General features: G+C 48.3%; 1 protein-coding gene and 1 long non-coding RNA gene across 5 annotated transcripts in view; one reads left to right on the top strand and one right to left on the bottom strand.

Annotated features, from left to right (window-relative positions):
- Positions 1 to 5,562: 5,562 nt before the first annotated feature.
- PIK3R6 (phosphoinositide-3-kinase regulatory subunit 6) overlaps positions 5,563 to 24,487 on the top strand; it is a 47,962-nt gene continuing 29,037 nt past the window's right edge. For 3 of the 4 annotated variants that reach the window (XM_070774318.1, XM_070774320.1, XM_070774317.1), the window contains exons 1-2: positions 5,563 to 5,692; positions 15,856 to 15,959. In XM_070774318.1, the coding sequence (XP_070630419.1) occupies positions 15,947 to 15,959 (13 nt within the window). In that variant the 5' untranslated portion in view covers positions 5,563 to 5,692; positions 15,856 to 15,946. The remainder of the gene's footprint in view (positions 5,693 to 15,855; positions 15,960 to 24,487) is intronic. The other variant, XM_070774319.1, reaches the window with a different exon arrangement.
- LOC109574416 (uncharacterized) lies at positions 16,194 to 19,732 on the bottom strand. The gene is made up of 2 exons (XR_002183086.2): positions 19,587 to 19,732; positions 16,194 to 16,641 (listed from the first exon to the last, which is right to left on the bottom strand). It is a non-coding gene; the product is annotated as an uncharacterized lncRNA (long non-coding RNA).

Genomic DNA, 24,487 nt, shown 5'->3' with positions numbered 1-24,487 from the left:
TGTTTGAGCAATTTTTAAACACTAAAATTTTTTAAAAAGTTAATGGTGTTTAAAATAAAAATTCCGGGATTTCTCCTGAAGTCCAGTGTTTAAGACTCTGTACTTCCAATGCCAGAGGTGCGGGCTTAATCTCTGATGAGAGAACTAAGATCCCACATGATGCCTGGCCAAAAATAAATAAAATAAAATTCCTTCTCCTCCCATATAAGAATGCCTGAAAGGGTAAGTGACTAGATTAAAAAAAAAAAAAGATAAAAGCATATCTGCTTCCTTCAGTTGTCACCCCATTAGCCCTAAGTCTGGGTTCTCACACACCCCACAGAACAACACTGCTGGAAGTGAAGTCTGGAAAATTCCCAATACGTGTATTGTTCCTCCTTTTACACACCCACACCAGACAGTTCAAGTTACTAACAAGTTACTAACAGATACCTCTGATGCTGCTGGTCCAGGAATCACGCCTGTGAAACCCTGGTTTAGAGCCTGACGTTCTGCTGCCCCTGCTTCCCTGGGCCACCGGTGTGAGTGCCAGAGGGAATTCACTAGAAGCAGAAGTGCCCACCAGGAGAGCAGCCTTGCCAATGCCTCAGTCTCCCTTGAGTAGAGTCGAGAGCAAGGAGCACAGGCCAGGCTTCAGGCTGGCTCAGCCTGCGGGTCCTCTCTGTGGGTCCACAGTGAACTCCCTGGACTAGATGTTTCTGGTTCAAGTCCCACCACTTGCCAGTTACGTGAGCCTGTTTTAAAAAAGTTTTGTTTTCCACGATAACATCTCTTTATTTTATTTATTTACTTTGGCCACACTGTGCAGCATGCAGGATCTTAGCTCCCTGTTGCCTGACCAGGGATTGAGCCAGTGTCCCCTGCACTGGGAGCATGAAGTCTTAGCCACTGGACCACCAGGGAAATCCCTGCATGAGCCTTTAAAGTGAAGTTTGCCGTAATTGTCCTAACTCATAAAGTGATTGCATATTTCTATAACAGCTATCTTCTGGTTTATTACTTCTCTCAGCTTTCTAAGAATAGGTCCTACCAACCAGAGAACCATTTGATTTTTGGCTTGTTGTTAATGAGTTCGGGGTATAAAAACTGGGGGATAAGGATTAGAATGGAGTTGAGGTGCTCTGAAGGCACTTCAAGAGGACTTTGAGATGTTTGTGAAAAACTCTGGGTGGAAGGAGTCAGGAGTTAGTGAGTTGGGATCACCTGGGGAGAAAAGAGAACAAAAGGAACTCTACTGGCTCCATAGCACGGCCTGGAAGAAGGCATCTGGACAAAAGAAATAGCCACCGAAAAAAAATTTTTTTAAGTTTAGATGTTTTTTTTGCCTGTTTGTTTTTAATTTGGCTGTGCCAGGTCTTAGTTGTAGCATATGGGAGCTAGTTCCCTGACCAGGGATCAAACCTGGGCCCCCTGCACTGGGAGCATGGAGTCTTAGCCACTCGACCACCAGGGAAGTCTCTCATGGAAGATTTTTAGATAGCTTGTTAAGAGATGATTAATATCGACTTTTTTTCCATCCTCCCAATGTAATCTTCAGGAAAATCTACATTGCCTTTTAGGATTTTCTGTGAGTGAATTCCTTAGAAAACTCAATGAGATGATGGATTCTGCATCGGTTACTGAATGATCCCAGAAACAGTTCCCACAGAAGGTGGGGCTGGAGGAACACACAGATGGCCCTGGGTTTCCTGTCTCCAGAGCAAATGTTAACAATTCTTACTGGACTCCCATACCATGGTGTTCCAGAGTGTCCTCATCCCAGCACTCATCTATCTGCCACCACAGTTACAAGAGGATTTTAATTTGTTTAAAAATTAAAAGTTTCATTTGCTTTGTAATAGACAGGAAAATAGGCCAGTATTTTTCTGAATATAGGGGCTTGGAAAGAGGAATAAGGATGGAACAGAAATGGTGGATTCTCTGCTGGAAAGCTAAGTAACTTGGCAGCCCCAAGTGAGTTAGTGAGCAGACTTCCACACACCCAGGAATGTAGAGGGATACAGGAGCCTGGGCGAAGCCATCATGGCTGTGGCTGGAGGAGCCACGACAGTGAGCCTCGGCTTGTGTATCTTGGGCACCCACCATCCAGAGCGTCTTTGCTGCCCTTAGCTCACCGATGATCCGGAAGCCAGAGCGGTAAGTAAGTGCAGGGAACCCTAGCTCTCTGGATTCTGATGCTGATGGATCATGTGGTCTGTGCATGGGTTAGAAAAGAATTTCCAGACATGAGGCAGAAGGAGAGGAGAATAGAGTTTATTAGAACGGGAGATGCGGTCAAAACAGCGGGATGGCTCCTTTCGCAGGCCAGTAGCCAATTTTATAGCCACAAGAGAAAGAAAATTCCTACTGAAAGGATGGTGTTAGGTGAGGATGCTATGTGCGTGCCTGAGTGCCGACTCTTTGTGACTCCATGGACTGGAGCCCACCAGGCTCCTCTGTCCATGGGATTGTCCAGGCAAGAATACTGGAGTGGGTTGCCATTTCCTCCTGCAGGGGATCTTCCTAAACCAGGCACAGAACTCGCATCTCCACGTCTTATCTCCTGCATTGCAGGTGGATTCTTTACCACTAAGCCACCAGATTGGTCAGGATGCTATAGGGTAGATATTTTACCTGTGAAGTCAGGGAATTGGCTGGTTTAGATCAGGAGGCTTGTGGCAACAGTTGCTATAAGGCTTGGTTAATTGCAGAGATTTTTGTCCTGTGACCTTGGTATAAGGCTCCACAGTCTTGCTGGGGGCTGTTCCTGGGAGACTGGTGCAGACAGGGAAGTTGGCAACAGACGGCCTGAAAAGCCCAGGTTAAACAAACCCTAGAGCGACAGGGAGCCACTAGGATCAACCAGAGAGGCAGTGCCACCTACCTTGCTGATGGTACATATGGTGAGCTGGGGGCACCTAGGGGTCTCAGTCCTTCATCCTTGCATCTCCTTTTCACTCTCTCTTTGTCCCTGGCTGGCCCTCGGCTGCATGCCCTCACAATAAGGTTGCAAGGGACATCCCTCTTGGTCCAGTGGTTAAGAATCCGACTTCCGCTGCAGGGGGCACAGGTTCCATCTTTGGTTGCGCAATTAAGATTTCCACATGCCACACGGTGTGGCCAAAATAAATAAATGACAATAAATTCAAAATGAGGGCGCCTCAGCTCATCCTTGCAGGGGGCAGCTCCGGGGCTGTCCACAGTCACCAAGCAGCCCCTTTGGTGGCCACCACGCCCGGGGTAGTTGCAGAGACAGCAGCCCATGATAAGAGGAGTGGAGCAGCCACAGGAGGCTGACATCAACTTGTGATTTCCGATCAGTTAGGCCAGAGCTGATAATGAGAAGGCGCTGCCCGCGATGGCCACACTGCCAGCTGCTGAGTGCCGAACCTTCGAGGGCTCCGTTCTTGGCCCTTTGTCTTGTCCTGAACTTTTTCACTTCACCCATTTATTCCCTCCTTCATTCCTTGATCCATTTGTTTTATTTACTGAGCTCAACTATCTCTCCACATTCTCTTATCTTGTGATGGAGAGAATAATGAATAAGACCTAGCTGCTTCTTCCTCAGAACTTATTGGGGGAGGGCTGAGGGATAAGGCAGACATGTGAATACTAAGAATACACAGATGCTTGATAAAATTGGGAATCCACTCACATGAGTGGGACAGAAAAGAGGAGGCTATAAGGGACTTCCCTGGTGGTCCAGTGGCTTAGACTTTTTGCTCTCAATGCAGGGAGCCCAGGTTTGATCCCTGGTCAGTAAACTAGATTCTGCAGCCAAATAAATAAAAAAATTTTTTAAAAGAAATAACTATAAAAGAGAAGCTGAGCTATAGAGCAGATGGTTTAAATTTCTGGTCTTTTTTTTTTTTCAAATGGCCTCTTCTCCAAAATGAAAAGATGGAACCAACCCACTCAGCCCTTTCAGAGAAAGGTCAATGACTTCTCCTTTGGTTGCAAAGGAGAAACCCAAGTAACAGAAACCGAATGCAAACAGTCTTAACGGAAAAGGAAGGGGCCATTTATCGGATCACATAGTTGAACAATTAAGAGAAGATCTAGGCCTCAGGGTTTCAAGCACAGCTGAATCCAGGTGTTCATGGGGTCAGCAATCTGCCTCTCTCCAGAGCCATTTAGCCATTAGGCCAAATCTGATGACAGCACAGAGTCTCTGAGTTGTTTTTCAAAGGTCTAGAAATGTGTTGGAGAGGCCCCTAAATATTGCTTGGCTTACAAATGTGAGAAGAAGAAAGAATACGACAAACTAGTGAGTGCATCGCCTTGGAGGCGATCTGCTCCCCAGCACTGCTCTCTCCTAATCACCACGGTCAGCAGATAATTCTTCCTGCTCTGCATCCATGTCCTCTCTGCAGGCTTGGACACCATTGACTGTCATGTCCTTGACACTGTCCTCGCTCCTGCTTCCATCGCACTCCACTTCTCCTCCTGCCTCTCTGACCTGTTTTTCCCACTTCTGTTCTGAAGGAAGGATGGTTAGGAGTGAGGCAGGAGAAGGGTTGGGAAGATAATCCCACTGCCCACATGAAGGCCTGGAGGTGGGAGATGGCCTGGATCTTTAAGGAACTACAGTCATTCAGGACTCCTGGGAGGTGTCAGAGCAAGAGGATAAAGCCCGAGGTTGGGGATCAAGGAAGGACCAGATCAGATCAGATCAGATCAGTCGTTCAGTCGTGTCCGACTCTTTGCGACCCCATGAATCGCAGCACACCAGGCCTCCCTGTCCATCACCAACTCCCGGAGTTCACTGAGACTCATGTCCATCAAGTCAGTGATGCCATCCAAGGACCAGATCATTCCTTGCAAATCAAGTGAAGGAATTTTGCTGTTCTCTTGAAAGTAATAGGGTGCTATCGGGGGTTGTAACAAAGGTGTAACAGGATCAGATTCATATCTACTCTAAGAAAGAGACCTTCAGCTGTGAGGTGGAGGCAGGTAGACAGCAAGGGGTCGTAATAATTTAGGAGAAAGATGATAATGACCTCATGACTGCCATGGGGATGGGAAAAAGGGGGACAATTCATGAGACAGTGATAAGACTTGGTGCCATTGAGGTGTAACAGGTGAGGGAGAAGGAGGTGTAAAAAGTGACATCCAGGTTTCTGGTTCTGAGATGAGCAGCAAGGAAGTGGGTTTCAAGGGTGAAATGATGAACTGGGTTTGTACCAGCTGAGCCGTAGAAGCTTGGGGGCATTTAGCCAGCAATGTCTGGGGTGGGAGGTGCTTGGTGTGTTTGGAGCTCCAGAAAGAATCCTCAGCTCCCTGCATCCAGCCAGCACCAGAGGGGGCCCCCGGGAGGTGCCACCTCCCACCTGATCAGAATAAAGAATGTCAGTGGAATTTCCCTGGGAGTCCAGTGGTTAAGACTCCACACTTCCGCTGCAGGAGGTGCGGGTTCGATCCGTGGTTGGGGAACTAAGATACTGCATGCCTTTTAGCACAGCCAAAAAAAAAAAGGTCCAGTGGCTGTGGCTGACCACAGACACTTCTCTAGAAAGAGACCTCACAGCAGGATGTGCTCTGGGAGGAGCTTCGAGGGCCATGGGGAAGGGGAAGGAAGGGGAGGGGACAGAGCCAGGCCTTTGTGACACTGGGCTTTTCTCTGCAGGGCTAGAAGCTGCAGAGACACCCATCATCCGGGACTGGTGGCCTCCCTGGGCAAGACTGTGGGCCGCTGAATTGCTGCTGAGTCAAGGTAGGTGCTGGCTGGGGGCAGAGTCTCCAGGGAGGGATCTGGGAGGAGCAGATGGAGGGTCCCGGAGGCGGGATGTTGGAAGGGGAGCCCACGAGGGGCCGAGACATCCCCAGCCCTTATGAACACACACCCAGCATTTCTGAGACAGGTCACCCAGGTATGGTGGCTACTAGGACTGCTCTGCCAGGTTAAGATTACTCAACCCATTTTCACAAGAAGAAAGGATGCAGGACCTGTGAGAAGACCTCTCCTTTCTTCTCCAGATCCTGTAAATGCCCATAATGAAGGACTAATTATTCCTCCCTGGTGCTGCAGAGCACATTCGTTAGCCTGTTGGATTCCTACAGGCGATTGGAGGAAGGCTGGATATGTGTTAATACTGCCCATTTATAGGTCAGGAGACAGAGGCTTAGAGGGATGGAGCATCTTGCCAAAGATTGTAGAGTGGGGAAGCAAGATGCAGGACTCCGAGAGAAACTTCTGGGCCCCCGTCTGCGTCCCTCCTGGGACATCATCTGTCCCTGTCTGTCCCAGGTCTTGGTTACTCTCTGCACACACATACACATACACACACACACACACACACACACACGGAGAGGCCCAGCTGGCATGGGGTTGAGACCTGACTGTGCATGACCAACACAGAAATTAATAGGTGCCAGGGCCCCTGGCAGAGTGAGGTGTGGGCTCAAGTGGAGAGAGCCCCCCAGGGCTGGGGTCAGGGAAGGTTCTGCTCAAAATGTCAACTGGGCCTTGAGGCAGACAGAGGGTTGGTGTGCAGAGATGAGACTGCAGTCATCTCGGTGAGGGGGAGAAACTGCAAACACAGAGGAGGAAGGTGGTGTGATGGCAGGAAAGAACAGCTAGCGGTTCAGTTTGGCTGCTAATGCATGCGTTTGTGGAGGACCAACCAGCAGGGGCCTGTCCTGTTTATTTATCTGTAAATAAGTGGCTTTTGAATATCATCATTTTGAGTCCTCACAGAAACCCTGTGAGTCAGGTGCTATTATTAAGTCTCACTTAAAGATAGAGAAACTGAGGCACAACGGATCTAAGCAACACATTGCCATAGCAACAAAGAGATTTGGTACCCAGCAGTCTAGCGCCCAATGCTACCTGCCCCAACACTCTGTGGCTCCCCTCTGTTACCTCCTCGGCTCCCAGGGTGGGCATGAATGCCAGGCTGGCTGGTGGCCACCTGGTCCTCAGGCCTTCCTGGTCTGCATCCAGGCCCATCACCTTCCTCCTAGGCTCCCTGCCCCCAGGAACAATGCTCTCCTGCCTCCTAGATTGGCTCTCTCACATCCAGGTGTTTCCTTTGCAGTCAGGGGCAGACACAACAAAGGAAACAGGCCTGCCCAGTCCTCGGGGACAGCTGGGAAATAAAGCCCTCGGGAATCTGGAAAGCCCAGTGGGGCCTCGTGGGATGAGGGTTGACGGGGTCCCCTCGGAACCCCAAGCTCTGCCTTTCCACCCCCGCTAATCACATGCTTTAAATCAAAGAACTGGGTGTGTTGCCTGGCAAGTCTGTGTCTATGGAGAGAAAAAATCCAAGCCCTGGAGATGGCATCTGCCAGATACCCTGGGGGTGGGAGGGAGCGTGGGTGGGAGGAGAGGGAAGTGGCTCCACGATGGGATGGTCCCCTCTCTGTGCTAGAACAGCAGGCAGAGGACAGAAGGGGGCAGAAGTATGTTCCTGGGAAGTTCCATGCCCTTCTTCCCAGGGGGTGGCATAGGTGGGCTGGGTGGTGGCTTTTCCTGGCTGAATAGTCTGGCCCAGGAGCCAGCAGTTGGGGTGGGAGGCCAGGGTAAGCAGGGCATCAGCTGTAAACTTCATGGTGAAACAGTGACCCAGAGCCTGGCCACCTCAGACCCTCTCAGTCCTGCTGTCTGCAGCCCTTCCTCTGGCCAAGAAGTCTTTCCCACAATCTCCTGCACAGAATGAATGAGCAACAGCTGCTGCCGATAGGGTCCCATCCGCTTCTTGCTGTGTGTCATGGAGCCATCTCTGGTTCTGTGGCCTGTGTTACCCGCCGGGGCAGTGAATAGCTGTGCATTTGCACCCTCCCTGAGGACTGTTCCTTGCTAATGTTCTGTGTTTAGGGAGGACTGTCCTCTGAATCCTGATTCATTCAGCCACCCGTTAATTCTTTGTCTCTGGTCCCATCCCTCTGACAAGAGCTGTAAGGGTCTAAGATTTACCCTACTGATAACTAACAAGTTGAGGTGTCCCACGTGGCTCAATGGTAAAGAATACAATGCAGGAGAAACGGGTTCGATTCCTGGGTCAGGAAGATCCCCTGGAGAAGGAAATGGCAACCCACTCCAGTATTCTTGCCGGGGAAATCCCATGGACAGAGAAGCTTGGTGGTCTACAATCCAAGGGGCTGTAAAGAGTTGGACACGACTTAGTGCCTAGACAACAACAACCACGATCAAGTTAGTCTCCACAGTTTTATGGTCGCTGGCAGAAAACACAAGACTCCAGAGTCGCACATCTTTATCACTCACAGTGAAACCAGCAGCATGAGTTTGTCCTGCCCTCAAATCCCCTGGGAGAGCGAAGAGGCGGCCCCAAGAGGTTGCTGTGCATCACTGCTGAGGAGCCTGGAGCTTAGGAAACCCCCAGTGTTCACTGGGGGCAGGGGAGGGAAGGGTGGGCTGCCAGCAAACCTGCCACCTCTGCCCTGGAAGGAAACATTGTCTCTATTCCACTGGTGGCAAAGAAATCTGTTCTTGGCCCTGGGGAGGGCAGGCTCCCTGTTCCAAGGTTGTCTGTGATACAGATCTTGAAGAAGTGATCTGGAACAAATGCTCACGAGGTGGGCACAAACCCATGGAGGATTGCCTGCCAGGGTTCTCCTACTGACTGCACCCCGGCTGCACTGTCCCCTGAAATGCCTCCAGCACCCCCTCCTCAGTGCTTGGCTGGCCATTCCCTTCGTTTGGAACATGTTTTCTGCAGACTTTGCCCGGATTGCTCCCTTCCTCCTGCAGGCTTCTACTCAGAGGTCACCTCCTTGGGGAGACCTTTTCATACTGCACCCCAGTCACTGGAACCTCATGATCACATTCTCAGCCATATTTCTTTAGCACCTTTCAGCTGTATAATTAATACACAACTTAATTATGGCATTTTTGTCTGCAACCCCCCCCCCACACACACACACATAGGGCTTCTCTTGTAGATCAGTTGGTAAAGAATCTGCCTGCAGTGCAGGAAACCTGGGTTCGAATCCTCGGTCAGGCAGATCCCCTGGAGAAGGAGATGGCAGCCCACTCCAGTATTCTTGCCTGGAGAATCCCATAGACAAGCAGCCTGGTAGGTTCCCAATCCATGGAGTCGCAAGAGGCATGGGGACATGACTTAGCGACTAAACCACCTCCCGCCGCCCAACAAACCCACAGGTAGTACAAGTTTTATTCGAGCAGGTGTTTGTCTACTTTTAACTTACTACCACATCTCCAGGACCTGGAGTAGCATCGGACACTTAGGAGAGGCTCAAAAAATACTCATTGTGTGAATGAATGAATCCATCCACTTATCTGATCTTCAGAGAAAAACCTGGTTCTCCTCACTTGAATCTGTAGGACAGATAAGGCTCTGTCATATAGAGCAAGTGAGACGAGGAGCGAGTAGCTCAGGCTGGGAGTTGGGGTGGGGGTGAGAGGCCACGGCGGGGTGAGAGGCCACGGTGCTGTGACCTTGGGGATGCTCCCAGGTTGTTGGAATTTACCCCCTAGCCACTTCCCATGCTCTTGGTACCCACTGCTGGGAATCTTCCGGATTGGTGGCCAAGGCTGGTGTGTTTCTATCCTACGGTGTCATATTCTTGCTGTGATTGGGAGAACGGGGAGAGGGCAGGGGCTTGCGAGCTGAGCTCGGATGTGCCATTTGCATGGTCAGCGATGCATGAAAAGAGCCACAGTCCAAGACGGAGCCCGAGGCCAGTCCCTCCCACAGAGGGTGAGCACAGTGTCCTTACCACTCCATCCAGGTCCCCCTTCCAACCAGAAGGCTGTCTCTTTACCAGGATTCTGAGCATCAGCCTCATCTCTGTGACCTGTGCCGTCTGTCATGCCAACCGTGCCAAATAGACTGGCTTCCACTCCCTAACCTAAGAATGGTTTGGAGACGGGGACCCTGTGTTGTCTTCACATGAGTGCCTGACAGTCACCATATAGTGAGTCAGGGGCTACGGAGGAGTAGGGAGGTGTACCATAAACGTTTATCGAATGACTCACATGGCACCTCGGGGCAACTCCAACGCCCAGCTCACATAAGGCACGTCTGTAATGAACTCTTCTCTCTTAGAACTGGAGCCTGGGTAGAAGTGGACAGTCCCCAGCTTACGATGGTTGGACTTACGGTTCTTCGACCTTACAGTGGTGGGAAGGCAAGGTGCACTGAGTCGAAACCATGCTTCAATTTTTGATCTTTTCCTGAGCTAGCGTATGGGGTATGATCCGGTCTCGTGCTGCTGGCAGGGCAGTTCCTAGCCAGCCGCATGATCACAGGGCTCAACAACTAGTACACTCACAACCAGTCCGCATCCAGACAAGCATTCTGTTTCTCACTTTCATTACAGTGTTCAGTCCGTTACACGAGATCGTCAGCACTTCACTAGCAGATAGGCTTTGTGTTAGGTGGTTTTGCCCAACTGTAGGCTCATGGAACAGTTCTGCGCATGTTTAAGGTGGGTGGGGCCAAGCTGTGATGTCCTGTACGGGTAGAAGTGTTCAGTGCATTTCAACATAAGATATTTTCAACCTACGATGGGTTTGTGTGTGTTAGTTGCTCAGTCGTGTCTGACCCTTTGCGACCCCATGGACTGAAGCTCCCCAGGCTCCTCTGTCCATGGGATTTTTCAGGCAAGAATACTGGAGTGGGGTGCCTTTCCCTTCTCCAGGGGATTGTCCTGGCCTAGGAATCGAACCTGGGTCTCCCACATGGCGGGCAGAGTCTTTAACATCTGCACCACCAGGGAAGCTCCAACAATGAGCTTATCGGGATGTAACCCTCTTGCACGGCAACTAGAGGGTAGGCTCTGCTTGTTTTAACTAGAAAAAGCCCGTGCACAGCAACAAAGACCCATTGCAGCCAAAAAATAAACAGACATGTAGATGCATAATTTTAAAAGATGAGGCATGGAGAAAGGTGACGGGGATAAGAAAAAGGTGAGGTAATCATTCTTCACTAATACAGCTGAGCTATAGTCTCCTTCGTGGGATGCATGCTCAGAAATGATGAAATTAGCACAGACCACGTATTATTTATTAATGACTCACTGATAACTGCCCTCGGTCTCTGTGAAATAAATGTGTTCTCATGCTTGTTGCGCGATCAGTGTGCCAGTTGTGGACTGAGAATGTGACGAGTAGGGTCACACCGCAGTCAGTAAGAAGTCACGGACAAGTAGACCCTCAGCTCCTAAGGGTTAGAAACCGTGTCTCATTTATTTATCTCTAAACACTAGGGCCTGGCACAATTTCCGCCATGTGGATAGTGTTCCATAGGTGCACTTTGGTTTACTCAGCGATCTCAGCCCCTAGAATTACTGCCAGGAGCTAGGGAGGAACATCCTTTAGCCTCGGAGCAGCCAAAATAGATGTTCTAAGCCCACTGCTGAAATAGCATTCACACCAGAGAAGAGAAGCCTTTCAGTGTGGGATGGAGACTTCCATTAGCTGCCAACAGCCCCTGAAATCTTCACCGTGTTACAGCCTAGTGCATGCAATCAGCTCCCATGACATTCATCCAGAACACCTCAGAGGCATGTTCAGGTGCCTAAAAGGGCAAGCTTATTTCCTGAGAAGTTCACATCACCCTGAACTGAAGCAAATGCAATGTTGATGCGTTCCAAGAAATGACCTGGGTTCTGCATATTTCCTGTCTGATGCAGACTTGACCCCAAGGGCTCTGCCCGACACGGGTGTGGTCAGCAGCCCAAAGAACAGGAAACAGATTACACAGGTCCCCTCAGAGGAACAAGGGGGTGGCACAGAGAATCCCCAGGTCCCACACAAATATATATGGACACCAGATAAATGTTTGATGAGTAAGCGAGTGAATGAAGAATGAATAAGCAGGCTTTCTGACAGTGACTGTTGAAGCTTCTTAGAATTTTACTTTAAAGAAAAAAAATCAGCCCAGGGCTTCTCTAGTGGTACAGTGGATAAGAATCCACCTGCCAGTGCAGGGGACACAGGTTCAATCCCTGGTCCGGGAAGATTCCACGCGCCACAGGGCAGCTAAGCCCGTGAACCACAATTACTGAGCCCATGTGCTACAGCTACTGAAGCCCACAAGCCCTAGAGCTCATGCTACACAAGAGAGGCCGCCTCAGTGAGAAGCCCGAGCACCACAACCAAGAGTAGTCACTGCTTGCCACAACTAGAGAAAGCCTGAGCGTCAGCAAAGACGCACATAACCAAATAAATACATAAATGTTAAAAATCAACCCAGATCATCCACAGCTTTACAAGTAGAGCTGATTTACAATGTCATGTAAGTTTCAGGTGTACAGCATAGCAATTCAGTTTATGTGTGTGTGTGTGTGTGTATATATATATATATATGAATAAATATATAGGGCTTCCCTGGTGGCTCAGATGGTCAAGAATCCGCCTGCCATGTAGGAGAACTGGACTCAATCCCTGGGTCCCGAAAAGATCCCCTGGGGAGGGGAATGGCTACCCACTCTAGTATTCTTACCTAGAGAATCCAATGGACAGAGGAGTCTGGTGGGCTACAGTCCATGGGGTCGCAAAGAGTCAGACATGACTAAGTGACTAACACTTTCACTTTCAAGAATAAATATATGCATATATTTATTTATTCTTTTTCAGATCCTTTTCCCTTATATGTTATTATATGGTTATAATAATATATTATAGTACATATACATTACACTGCATATATATAGTATAATAATAAAATATAATATTGAATTCAGTTCCCTGTGCTATACAGCAGGTCTTTGTCGGTTAGCTTTTTTTCAAGTTTGTTGTTATTTATTTATTTTTGTTGTGCTGGGGCTTCATTGCTGATGAGGGTTTTCTCGAGCTGTGGCTACTCTTCACTGTGGTGTATGGACTTCTCATTGCAGTTGCCTCTCTTGTTGTAGCACACGGGTTTAGTTGCCCCATGGCATGTGGATTCTTCCCAGACCAGGAATCAAACCCATGTCCCCTGCATTGGCAGGCAGATTCCCAACCACTAGACCACCAGGGAAGTCCCCCAATTTCCATTCTTTCCAGCTGAATATGACAGAACAAATTTTTCATGTCCTCCCCAATAGTTAATATTACTCATTTCTCTAATCTCTGCCAATGGTTTGTCACAGTTTTGCATTCATTTTGATGATTATCATTCAATTCAGTTCAGTCGCTAAGTCATGTCCGACTCTTTGCGACCCCATGGACTGCAGTACCCCAGGCTTCCCTTCACCAACTCCCAGAGCTTACTCAAACTCATGTCCATAGAGTCGATGATGCCATCAAACCATCTCATCCTCTGTTGTCCCCTTCTCCTCCTGCTTTCAATCTTTCCCAGAATCAGGGTCTTTTCTAAGGAGTCAATTCTTCACATCAGGTGGCCAAAGTATTGGAGTTTCAGCTTCAGCGTCAGTCCTTCCAATGAATATTCAGGATTGACTTCCTTTAGGATGGACTGGTTAGATCTCCTTGCAGTCCAAGGGACTCAAGAGTCTTCTCCAACACCACAGTTCAAAAGCATCAATTCTTCAGTGCTCAGCTTTCTTTATAGTCCAACTCTCACATCCATGATTATCAGTAGACTAAAATTATTCAAGGAGATCCAACCAGTCCATTCTGAAGGAGATCAGCCCTGGCATTTCTTTGGAAGGAATGATGCTAAAGCTGAAACTCCAGTACTTTGGCCATCTCATGCGAAGAGTTGACTCATTGGAAAAGACTCTGATGCTGGGAGGGATTGGGGGCAGGAGGAGAAGGGGACGACAGAGGATTAGTGGCTGGATGGCATCACTGACTCGATGGACGTGAGTCTGAGTGAACTCCAGGAGTTGGTGATGTACAGGGAGGCCTGGCATGCTGCGATCCATGGGGTCGCAAAGAGCTGGACACGACTGAGCAATTGAACTGAACTGAACTAACTCAACTGAAAATTATTCATAATACATTATAATTTCAATACTTTGAATTCAACTCTTTGATATTTATTTTATAATTTTACATCTGTATTTATAAGTGAGCCAGATATATTTTTTCTGTTGTGGTAAAATTATACATATCATGAAATTCACCCATTTTAACTACCTTAAAGTGTACAATTCCATGGCATTAAGTACATTTACAATATTGTACAATCATGACTACTATCCATTTTCAGAAGCTTTTCATCATCCCAAATAGAAACTCTGTGCCCATTAAACAGTAACTCCCCATTCCTGCCTCCCCTCAGCCCCCAGTCACCTCCATTATATTTTGTCTTTGTGAATTTGCCTATTTAGATGCGTCATGTAAGTGGAATCATATAATATTTGTCCTTGTGTGTCTGACTTATTTCATTTAGCATGATGTTCCATGCTACATTGCAGCATGTATCAGAATTTCATTCTTTTTTAAGGCTGCATAATTTTCTGCATACACCACCTTTTGTGTGAACACTTGGGAGTCTTTCCACCTTTTGGCAATGTTTAAATAATGGTGCTATGAACATTGGTGTACAAATATCTGTTAGTCCCTATTTGCAATTCTTTTGGGTGTTTACCTAGGAGTGGAATTCCTGGTAAACCATACAGTGAATCTCTGTTTAACTTTCTGAGGAATCGCCTTACTGTTTTCCATGGCAGGTGCTCAGTTTTACATTCCAGCCAGCCATGAACCCAAGTTCTCATTTCTCCACACCCTTGCCAACACTTGTTATTTTCTGTTGTATTTATTTTTTAAAATAGCTATCCCAGTGGATGCAAAGTGTTTCCTCTATTTTTGTAAACTATCCTCATTAGATTTTCATATCAAGGGGAGGTTGCCTTCTTCAGAGAATCTCTTCTTCTTTCTCTATGCTTTGGAACAGTTTTTTGCTTTGCTCTGCATATTTGAGATGACTTATCAGAGGAGCCATCTGAGCCAGATATCACTTTTTAAGAGCTAGTTCTTTGAGGGCTTTCTCTGTTTCCTCACTGGTTACCAATATAAGCAGTTTCTCCGAGGCTTCTAGAACCTTTTGATTTATTTTTATTTTCCAAGAAAACTGTGTGATATCGAGGATTCAGGGCTTTCTTTGTATAATCAATGTCTTATGTGATGTTCATCATTCCTAATACTGTCTCTTTTTTCTCTCTTGATTAGCTGTCCCGATCCTTTCAGAGTTCCTCTGCTTCTCACTTGGGGAGTGTATTGCTCTGGGAAGCTAACTCTGGGAGTCCCTCACTCTGGGGTCCCAGTGGGGCAGCTTGTGGTCATGATGGAGGGCTTGAGCTCTCGAGCCAGATGGTCGGAGTTCAAGTGCTCATTCTTTGACTTACTAACTATCTGACCTTGAATCGATATTTAACCTCTGTGCTTCAATTCCCCCATTTGTAGAATGGGGAGAAAAGAGTACCTACCTGACTCATTGGAAAAGACCCTGATGCTGGGAAAGATTGAGGGCAGGAGAAGGGGGCGACAGAGGATGAGGATGGTTGGATGGCATCACCGACTTGATGGACATGAGTTTGAGCAAACTGTAGGAGATAGTGAAGGACAGGGAAGCCTTGGGTGCCATGGTCCATGGGGTCGCAAAGAGCTGGACACGACTTGGCAACTGAACAGCAACAGCATCAGGTTAATATTAAAGAATGGATAGTTTGAACTCCCCTGGAGGTTTAGTGGTTAAGACTCTGCACTTCCACTGCCGGGGTGGGGGGGTGGGGCCTGGGTTCGATCCCTGGTCAGGGAACTAAGGTCTCACAGGCCAAACAGTGTGACCAAAAACAAACAAAACACTGAGAGTGAAGAGTTGACAGTTTTTAAATTTTTAGAAAAGTACCTGGCACGTAGCAAGCATCATAGAAGCACTTCTTAAATAAATCTAGACGCCCCTTCCATGTGGGAGAAGCCTTGGTCCCCTGGTCTCCTTTCCATTCCACACACAGACTTTCTGCACTTTCTCACCACTTACACTGTCTCTTATTTTGCAGAACCACCTCTTTGCAGAAAAACAACCAATTTACTTTCCATTCTGCTGCCTGAGACAACCACATCCTCCTCTTACACACACCCCAGGCTCCCATGGAGAGCTCAGGTCAGTATGGCAGGGGGGAGAGGGGTCTGCAGGGTGGAGGAGGCCCCTTTTGAAGGTGAGAAAGCCCCAAGGGCTGGCAAGGCCACCTCCACCCAGCCCGGCTGGGAGATCCCCACTCAGCTGCCCAAATGTGACAGCATAGTTGAGAGATGGACATCCATGCACTTGTATGAGTCCCAGCTGCTGGCAGATCACTCAGCTGGACACTGGGAGTAATGACAGTAAAAGCCAATATGTATTGCCAAATACTTGCATTTATTTAACAAAAATCTCCATGGCACTTACAATATATCAAGTAGTGGAAACAGCACCCAACAAATATTAACTTCTTGAGAGACAGACAGCATTATTGCCTTCATTTTACAGAAGAGGAAAGTGAGAGAGGACACACAGATAGTACGTGGTCCAATCAGGATTTGAGACGGTGGCATCACTGACTCAATGAACATGAGTTTGAGAAAATTCTGGGAGACAGTAAAGGACAGGGAAGCCTTGCGTGCTGCAGTGCATGAGTTGCAAAGAGTCGGACATGACTTAGCAACTGAACAACAGCAATCAGGATTTGAACCCAGCAATCTAGCTCCAGCGTCCAGACTGTGAATGACTTCACTGTGGGCTGCCTCATGCAAACATCAGAAGGATTCTGCGAAGTAGGGATATCAGTACAATTGTCCTCATTTTACTGAAAGAGAAACAGACTCAGAGAGGTTAGATAATTTGCTGGAACCTACATAGCTGGTTGGTGGCAGAGCTAGGATTGGAACCTACGCCTGGCTAATTCCAAGACCCAGACTCTTCTCCCTGCCCCTGGGATAACAAGCAGAGATGACATCAACTAAGATGTACATCAACTAATGTTCGTCCAGCAAGTGAGAAACCACTCCTCCCACCACCAGGCATAGACTCTACTGTCATTGAAGATCCCTGTCTCGGGGAATGGTAGGGGACACACTGAGGCAGGCACAGCTACCAGCTTGTTGTCATTTCCAAGACAAGTAACCTTTCCACACCCTGCTTACCCTCGGAGAGCTTTACCCAATCAGAAGACGCTTCAAACCATGACTCCCCCAATGAGAAGAGCTTCAACCAGTGAATCACCCAATGAGAAGAAGCTTCAATCAGTGAATCCCCCAATGAGAATAAGCCTCACCAGTGAATCTTGGTGTCTCAGTATTCCTGGTTGTCTTTAACCAGCTGGGGTTTGGGCTGGGAGGATAGGGGTAGCGGAGCACTGTGAAAGTCTCCTAAATATTTCAAAATATTTCAACTTACTTTGCACTCACTTGAATTACAGTTAAGACCCACCATGCTGTGTTTTAAGAAGAGAGGTGTACTGATAAACTTTCTTTGGATACAAGCAATAGAAACCCATATGATTCATTTAATTTTCAAAAATATAGCAGAGCATGGAAGGAACGACTGAAGCACCAGGCAGCAGTAAAGACAAGGAACAGAGTGGATCTGCCACCGGGATAGGAAAAGGGAGGTTTTCTTCACTCCAGTCCATCATCCACACAAGGGTCACCCAGAGGGCGAGGAGAGCCTGTTGGCCAGCTTGGTTCTGTGCCACTCCAAGGCCAGTCTCACTGAGATTACAGTGAGTAAAGAAGGCTCCTGGGCAGGCAGGACCACCAGCATCCACTCTCAAAGATGCGACAGATGGCCCCCACCCTCCCAAAGTTCAGTGGGTGAGAGAAACATCCCCAAATTAGGATGCTTGTCTGGGAGCGCGGAAGAGTTTTCTCATCCTGACTAGGAATGCAGTTGTCCTGGCTGACTTCCCAAATTACAGTTGTTTTTTTATATTGCTCCACCTTTCTACAGTCCTCAGAGTCCTCTCATCCTAGGGTCAAGAAGAGGGGCTCCAGAAAAGGAAGATGTTTATTTTGAGGGCAAAAGAGCAGTGTTTCAAGGGCACCAAAGGTATTGCTGTTTTGTCATTCCTGAGAACAGGGGCAAGATTGCAAACCTTTTTAGAACCGTCTGAGCCTTTATTCCACATGCAGGGAAGGTGGAGGTCAGGCACAGGATGGAAGAGGAGCATGAACTATGTTACTCCAGTCAATGGCGCGTCTGGGTGCTGAGCACATAAATGTCACTGAACAACTGAGGGGCTTCCCTGTGGTCCAGTGGTTAAGACTCCGAGCTTCCCCTGCAGGGGGGCAGCTTTGACCCCTGACCATCCTGACCCTGGGAGCTTCATTCTGTGTTGCACCATGTGGGATCCTTCCTTGTGGCCCGCAAGCTCTGGATCCTGTGTGCTTGGTTGTCCCACAGCATGTGGGTTCTTAGTTCCCTGACCAGGGATCGAACCCAGCTCCCTTGCATTGCAAGGCAGATTCTTAATCACTGAACCACCAGGGAAGTCGGGACCTTCATTCTGAATTCAGGGATGATTGTCCTCTGTGAACTCTGAGCATCTTGTCATTTCATTCCTTCCCTTGCAGATCAGTTATCAGATCTCCAGACTAAGACAGTGATTCTCATTAGAATTCGGTTAATTCTGTAATCCTGTACATTACAGTCTCCTGGGGAGCTATTTTTAAAAATTGATTATTAGTCCCCACCCTCAGATATCTGATTTTTTTGGTTTGGGGTGGACTGTGCATTGGCAATTTTGAAAGCTCTCCGGGTACTTCTAATGTGCAGCCAAGGTTGGGAACTAGGTGAAAAGACAACATCCAAGAGTAGGTTGGGGAGAGATTTGATTGTCTTAGGATTGCAGGGCAACAGAGAGCTGGCACTGCCAAGTCCTAGGTCAGCTTTGAATGGCCGGAAATTGAGGAGCAGACCCCAGACTAGGGGGTCCCGCTGCGGTCAGGACCCTGTCAGCTTTTCTTCTCCTTTCCTTCCTCCCTATTGTCTCTTTAGCTGTGATAACATCTACGCTGGTTGGAGAGCTGGGAACCGGTGTGTATGCATGTGTGTGGTTCGTCTCTCCCCCTTCTTTTCTTTTTTCTTTTTTTAATTTTTTGGCCATGCTGCATGGTACTCGGGATCTTAGTTTCCCAACCAAGGGTCAAACCCAAGAGTCGACCAAGGGCCAAGCCCCCTGCAGTAGAAGCATGGATTCTTAACCACTGGACCACCAGGGAGATCCTATGGGAAATTTTTTTCAGGCAACTTCATCAGGGGGATTTATTTGTGCATTCAAGCCTCAGGCACACATAGGTAGACACATGCCCACGGTTTCACCCGGGTACACCCTCTTCTTTTCCCCAGTGAAGAGGTGAATGGTCGCACATAAGATGACAGCTTTAAAGGAAGAGCAATTGGCAAAGAGAAAGCTCTGCTCCAGCAGCTCTGTGACCTTGCAAAAATCACCTCTCCCCTCTGAGCCTCATTTCCTCATCTGTGAAATGGGAAAAGAGTCAGCTCCAGGGCCCGTCTGGGTCTGACCTTCTGTGGTTGGAGAGGTGACAGAGGCAAGGGTCAGGTCTGTCCCTCTAGATTGCGCAAAACAGGGAGAACAGTATTTATTCTGCCGAACTCACAGGGCTCTGCCCAGAACCCATGAACCCAACACACCAGAGAACATTTTGTATGTCCCCGAGTCAGAGAACAGTAGCTGCTATAATAAATGACCTCAGTGTCCGTGGATCAACACAAGAAATGCTTATTTCTTACCCAGGTGGCTCCTCAATACGGGCTACAGTCTTTCAGGGACCGAGATTTCTTTCCTCTTAGGGACCATCATCATTTCTTCCAAGCTCATGGAGGACAGGACAGAGGGTTTTATGGCCACACCTGAAAATGCTACATACCACTTCCACCGCATGCCATTGGCCAGAACTCAGTCACGTGACCCCCATTGAGCCACCACAAGGGAGTCTGGGAAATGTAGTCTTCTCATCTAGCCATGACAAAAATCAAATTGGTTTAACATGTACCATTGTCTTGCTACACCTACACAAGACTTTCTATGTGTCTACCTTTCAAGTGCTATTTAAATGTTAGGTATGAATAGTAATCTGGATACCTGATAGTTATATCCTACTCCTGAGTGGAGGGGAGGATAAGGAATGTTGTTTATTTAGTGGCTGTCCCGGATCAAGAATGATGTCAGAGGGAGTCCCATGGTGGTCTAGTGGTTAAGACTCTGTGCTTCCAATGCAGAGATTCAGGGGAGATGGGTTCAATCCCTGATTAGGGGACTAAGATCCCATATACTGTGTGGTAGGGCCAAAAACCGAGAAGGCAATGGTACCCGACTCCAGTACTCTTGCCTGGAAAGTCCCATGGATGGAGGAGCCTGGTAGGCTGCAGTCCATGGGGTCGCTAGAGTCGGACACGACTTCACTTTCACTTTCACTTTTCACTTTCATGCATTGGAGAAGGAAATGGCAACCCACTCCAGTGTTCTTGCCTGGAGAATCCCAGGGATGGCGGAGCCTGGTGGGCTGCCATCTATGGGGTCGCACAGAGTCAGATACGACTGAAGCGACTTAGCAGCAGCAGGGCCAAAAAAAGATAAAGAAGAATGATGACCCTGAGATATTTGAGGCATGAGAAATACTTTTGTGGGCTTAATCAACTGCAGTCCAGCTTCCAGCTCTAGTTTTCTGAGGTCAGGACAGATTCCTGTGTCATTCACTCGGGGCACCACCCCCAGCTCTTTGGTATCCTGTGAGAAGTCCAGAGGTCACAAAGTCTGGATGATGGAAACATCTGAATGTCTTCAGTCCACGGTGGCTGCAGCCCCCAGAACAGTCTGGTCAGGCTTGTGTGGTCCATCAGGAGACAAGGGGCTCCTCTGGGGACATTCCTGCACCCTGGCCAAGGTGGCCCAGGAGACCACACCAGTGGCACTCAGGTGCACAGAGTTTAGTGCTTAGTTCCCCCCATCTGAGATCTCTGCCACCACCCATCAGCTTTGTCCCAGCCAGCCCTGGTTTTCCTCCTTCCTGGGGTCCCCACAACCCTTGTGCCCTCACAGTCTTGGAGAATCTGACCTCCTACCCTCAAATTGCCACTTTCTCTCTCTTTTTTTTTTAAAATTGGAGAATAATTGCTTTATAGTGTTGTGTTAGTTCCTTCTGTACAGCATGAATCAGATGTAAGTATACATGACATCCCCCTTGCTCTTAAGTCTCCCCTCCACCGCCCCCCATCCCACCCTTCTAGGTCATCACAGAGTACCAAGTTGAGCTCCCTGTGTTATACAGTAGATTCTCACTGGCTATCTGTTTTTAAACACGGTAGTGTATAATTCAAAAAGACACAGGTACCCCAGTGTTCATGGCAGCACTATTTACAATAGCCAGGACAGGGACGCAACCTAGATATCCATCAACAGATTAATGGATACAGCAGTTGTGGCACATATATACAGTAGAATATTGCTCAGCCATTTTTTAATGAAATGAAATGAAATTGGGTTATCTGTAGTGATGTGGATGAACCTAGTAGAGTCTGTCATATGGAGTGAAGTGAGTCAGAAAGAGAAAAACAAGTATCATATATTAACGCATATATATGGAATCTAGAAGAATGGTGCTGATGAACCTGTTGGCAGGGCCGGAATAGAGACACACATGTAGAAAGTGGACTTGTGGGCACAGAGGGGGAAGGAGAGGATGGGTCGAATTGAGACAGTAGCGTTGACATCTATATGCCAGTCTTCTTTTTAACAAAAAGCAGCAGCCTTCAACCCATCCCTCTGAGACAATCCAGCGTGATTGTCTCGATCAGACAGCCAGGGGTCTCAAGGCCAAGGGGCCGAGGAAAGGATGTAAGTAAGGGAAACAAGGAGAGTGACCGCTCTGAAGCCCTGAAGGAGCCATGCCCTCTCTCAGGAGGGCAGCTGCTCCCCAGCCCCTGTCACTGGCACCTGGGGGAAGAATGCATGCCCAGTGTTGACAGACTTTCCAGAGATGCCAGGAATTCGAGCTTTCATGCAAAATCTCCTCATTTGTAAATGTTGGGAGCTAGTTCAATTTTTTTCCCCAAAGACACTCTGCAAGCCCAAACAAGACATGTCTGCAAACCAGATGTGGACCAAAGCCTGAGTTTGTTCCGGCTGCCCAGACTTTCGAAAACAGGGTTTATTTAGGGGTTTTCTCCCCGGGCTACTGGCAGAGTTTGTTTTTTCTTTTTTTAAACTTCTCTATTTTTCTTTGAAACATAAAAACATAACTCCCTGTGCAAAACAGCAGGGGAACCTAAGGCTCCAAAGACAAAGGTTTGGCTATGCTTTTAATGAGTGAGGAAAACACAATTATTAATATCACAGTTTTAAGTCTCTTGTGTGGTCCATGTTGGGGTGGTGGGGAGAGGGAAGAAAGAAGAGATAGAACGTGGCATATTTTTAAAATAACACACCCTGTGCTCAGCGCTTCAGTCATGTCTGACTCTTTGGGACTCCCCCACACTGGCCCCGACCCATGGACTGTAGCCCACCAGGCTCCTTGGAATTTCCCAGGCCAGAATACTGGAGTGGATTGCCGTTACCTTCTCCAGGGGATCTTCCCGACCCAGGGATCAAACCATGGTCTCTTGCATTGCAGGCAGATTCTTTACCACTGAGCCACCGTGGGAAGCTTAACTCATCCTGCATTAACTCATCCATCTTCATGCCAGGTGGAACTAGGTAGATGGAAGGACTGCCTGGGACAAGCCTTCTTGCCAGGCGAAATAATTTCCTTGCCAGTTTGGGGAGATGCTGCACTGCCCAGCAGAGTGGCCGGATGGGCTAATGTGGACTGGAACACCTGCCCACTTCCTGCTCTGAGCCCAAAGGAGAGTCAGACCTGGACCTGCCCTGGGCAGGGGGGTGAGTGAGAGGCCGGAGGAAAGTGAGAGTGTCAGAGATGCTGCGCGACCCCAGGCTTGCAAGGGTCCACGCCAGAGTCACGGAAGAGTGGGTCCATGACTGTGACAGCATGGGGTGCCTTGACCTAAACAAACTCTGACTTCTGGGCTACAACCTGCTGGGTTTTTAGATTTGTCCTCTCTAACTACCCTGGTGGCTCAGATGGCAAAAAGCCCGCCATCAATGTGGGAGACCTGGGTTTGATCCCTTGGTCAGGAAGATCCCCTGAAGCAGGGCATGGCTACCCACTCCACTATGCTTGCCTGGAGAATTCCACAGACAGAGGAGCCTGGTGGGCTACATACAGTCCATGAGGTCTCCAAGAGTCGGACACAACTGAGTACCTAACACTTTCACTTTCACACCTTCGTCCTACCTACTTTCTTTTTTTTTTTTTTTGATTTTTATTTAAAAAAAATTTTTTTTAATTTTATTTTATTTTTAAACTTTACATAATTGTATTAGTTTTGCCAAATATCAAAATGAATCCATCACAGGTATACATGTGCTCCCCATCCTGAACCCTCCTCCCTCCTCCCTCCCCATACCATCCCTCTGGGTCGTCCCAGTGCACTAGCCCCAAGCATCCAGTATCGTGCATTGAACCTGGACTGGCATCTCGTTTCATACATGATATTTTACATGTTTCAATGCCATTCCTACCTACTTTCAAAGGAACCCGAGGAGATTAAAATATATGTTTGTAAAGCAGGAGCACCCCCAAAGGAGTAAAGGAAAGAAATCTCCCTCTCTTGAGATGAGCAGGTTTTTGAGGCAGGGCCTCCATGTGGCTGTAAGTTTCCTGACAGCTCAGGCAAAAGCGGAACCTGTGGCGGTGTGTGGTTTGTACTGACAACCGGAGACTGCACTGACAACCTGAGACAGCACTCCCCTTGGTTGGAGCTGATTTTAAAGGGGAATTGATGGCACAGGGAGTGTCTGCCGTACTTCCTGTGTTGGTCCCGATCCTCCAAGAAGCAGACAGTGGAGACAAGATTGAACATGCAAGGCTTCATGTGGGGAAACACCTGTGGGACAGAAAACGGACAGGGAGCCGGTGAGGGCTGGAGGAGTGATCGCTCAGACTGTGGGGCAAGCCCAACACTGAAAGAAGGAGAAAGGGAAGAAGGGCTGGGTGGAAATGTGCTAGACTGACCACAGGCTGGGGAACCCCTGAACCAGAGTCAACCGTCCACAAAGGTTCCTGAGGATGAGCTGGCTTTAGAATCCCTGCTGCTGTCCGTATTGGCTGGAAAGTGATGGATTTCACAGCCCGACAGCCCCAAGCTCCTGGATCCCTTAAACTCCTTGTAGTGGGAGATGAGTTAGGTGCATTTTCGCAGCTACCACACTTTCCAAATGTCAGTTACCATCTCCAGAGTTTTGCCATGTCAGCACACTGCTGTTAAAGGGAAAAAAAAAAATTCTTGACACTTGTTAAAATCCTAACGGGCTTCCCTGGTGGCTCAGTGGCAAAGAATCCACCTGCCAGTGCAGGAGACTGGGGTTCAATTTCTGGTCCGGGAAGATCCCACGTGCCAAAGGAGCAACCATGCCTGAGTGTCACAACTACTGAGCCTGCACTCTGGAGCCCTTGAGTCTGCAGCTCCCGAGCCTGCACGCCGCCAAGTACTGAAGCCACACACCCTAGAGGCCATGCTCTGCAACCAGAGACTAGCCCCCTGGTCGCCACAACTGGAGAAAAGCCCACAGCAAC

Source organism: Bos indicus, chromosome 19, assembly GCF_029378745.1.
Source record: "Bos indicus isolate NIAB-ARS_2022 breed Sahiwal x Tharparkar chromosome 19, NIAB-ARS_B.indTharparkar_mat_pri_1.0, whole genome shotgun sequence".
Taxonomy (NCBI): Eukaryota; Metazoa; Chordata; class Mammalia; order Artiodactyla; family Bovidae; genus Bos; species Bos indicus.
Note: the sequence above shows the minus strand (reverse complement) of the source record. Positions and strands in the feature narration are given on the sequence as shown.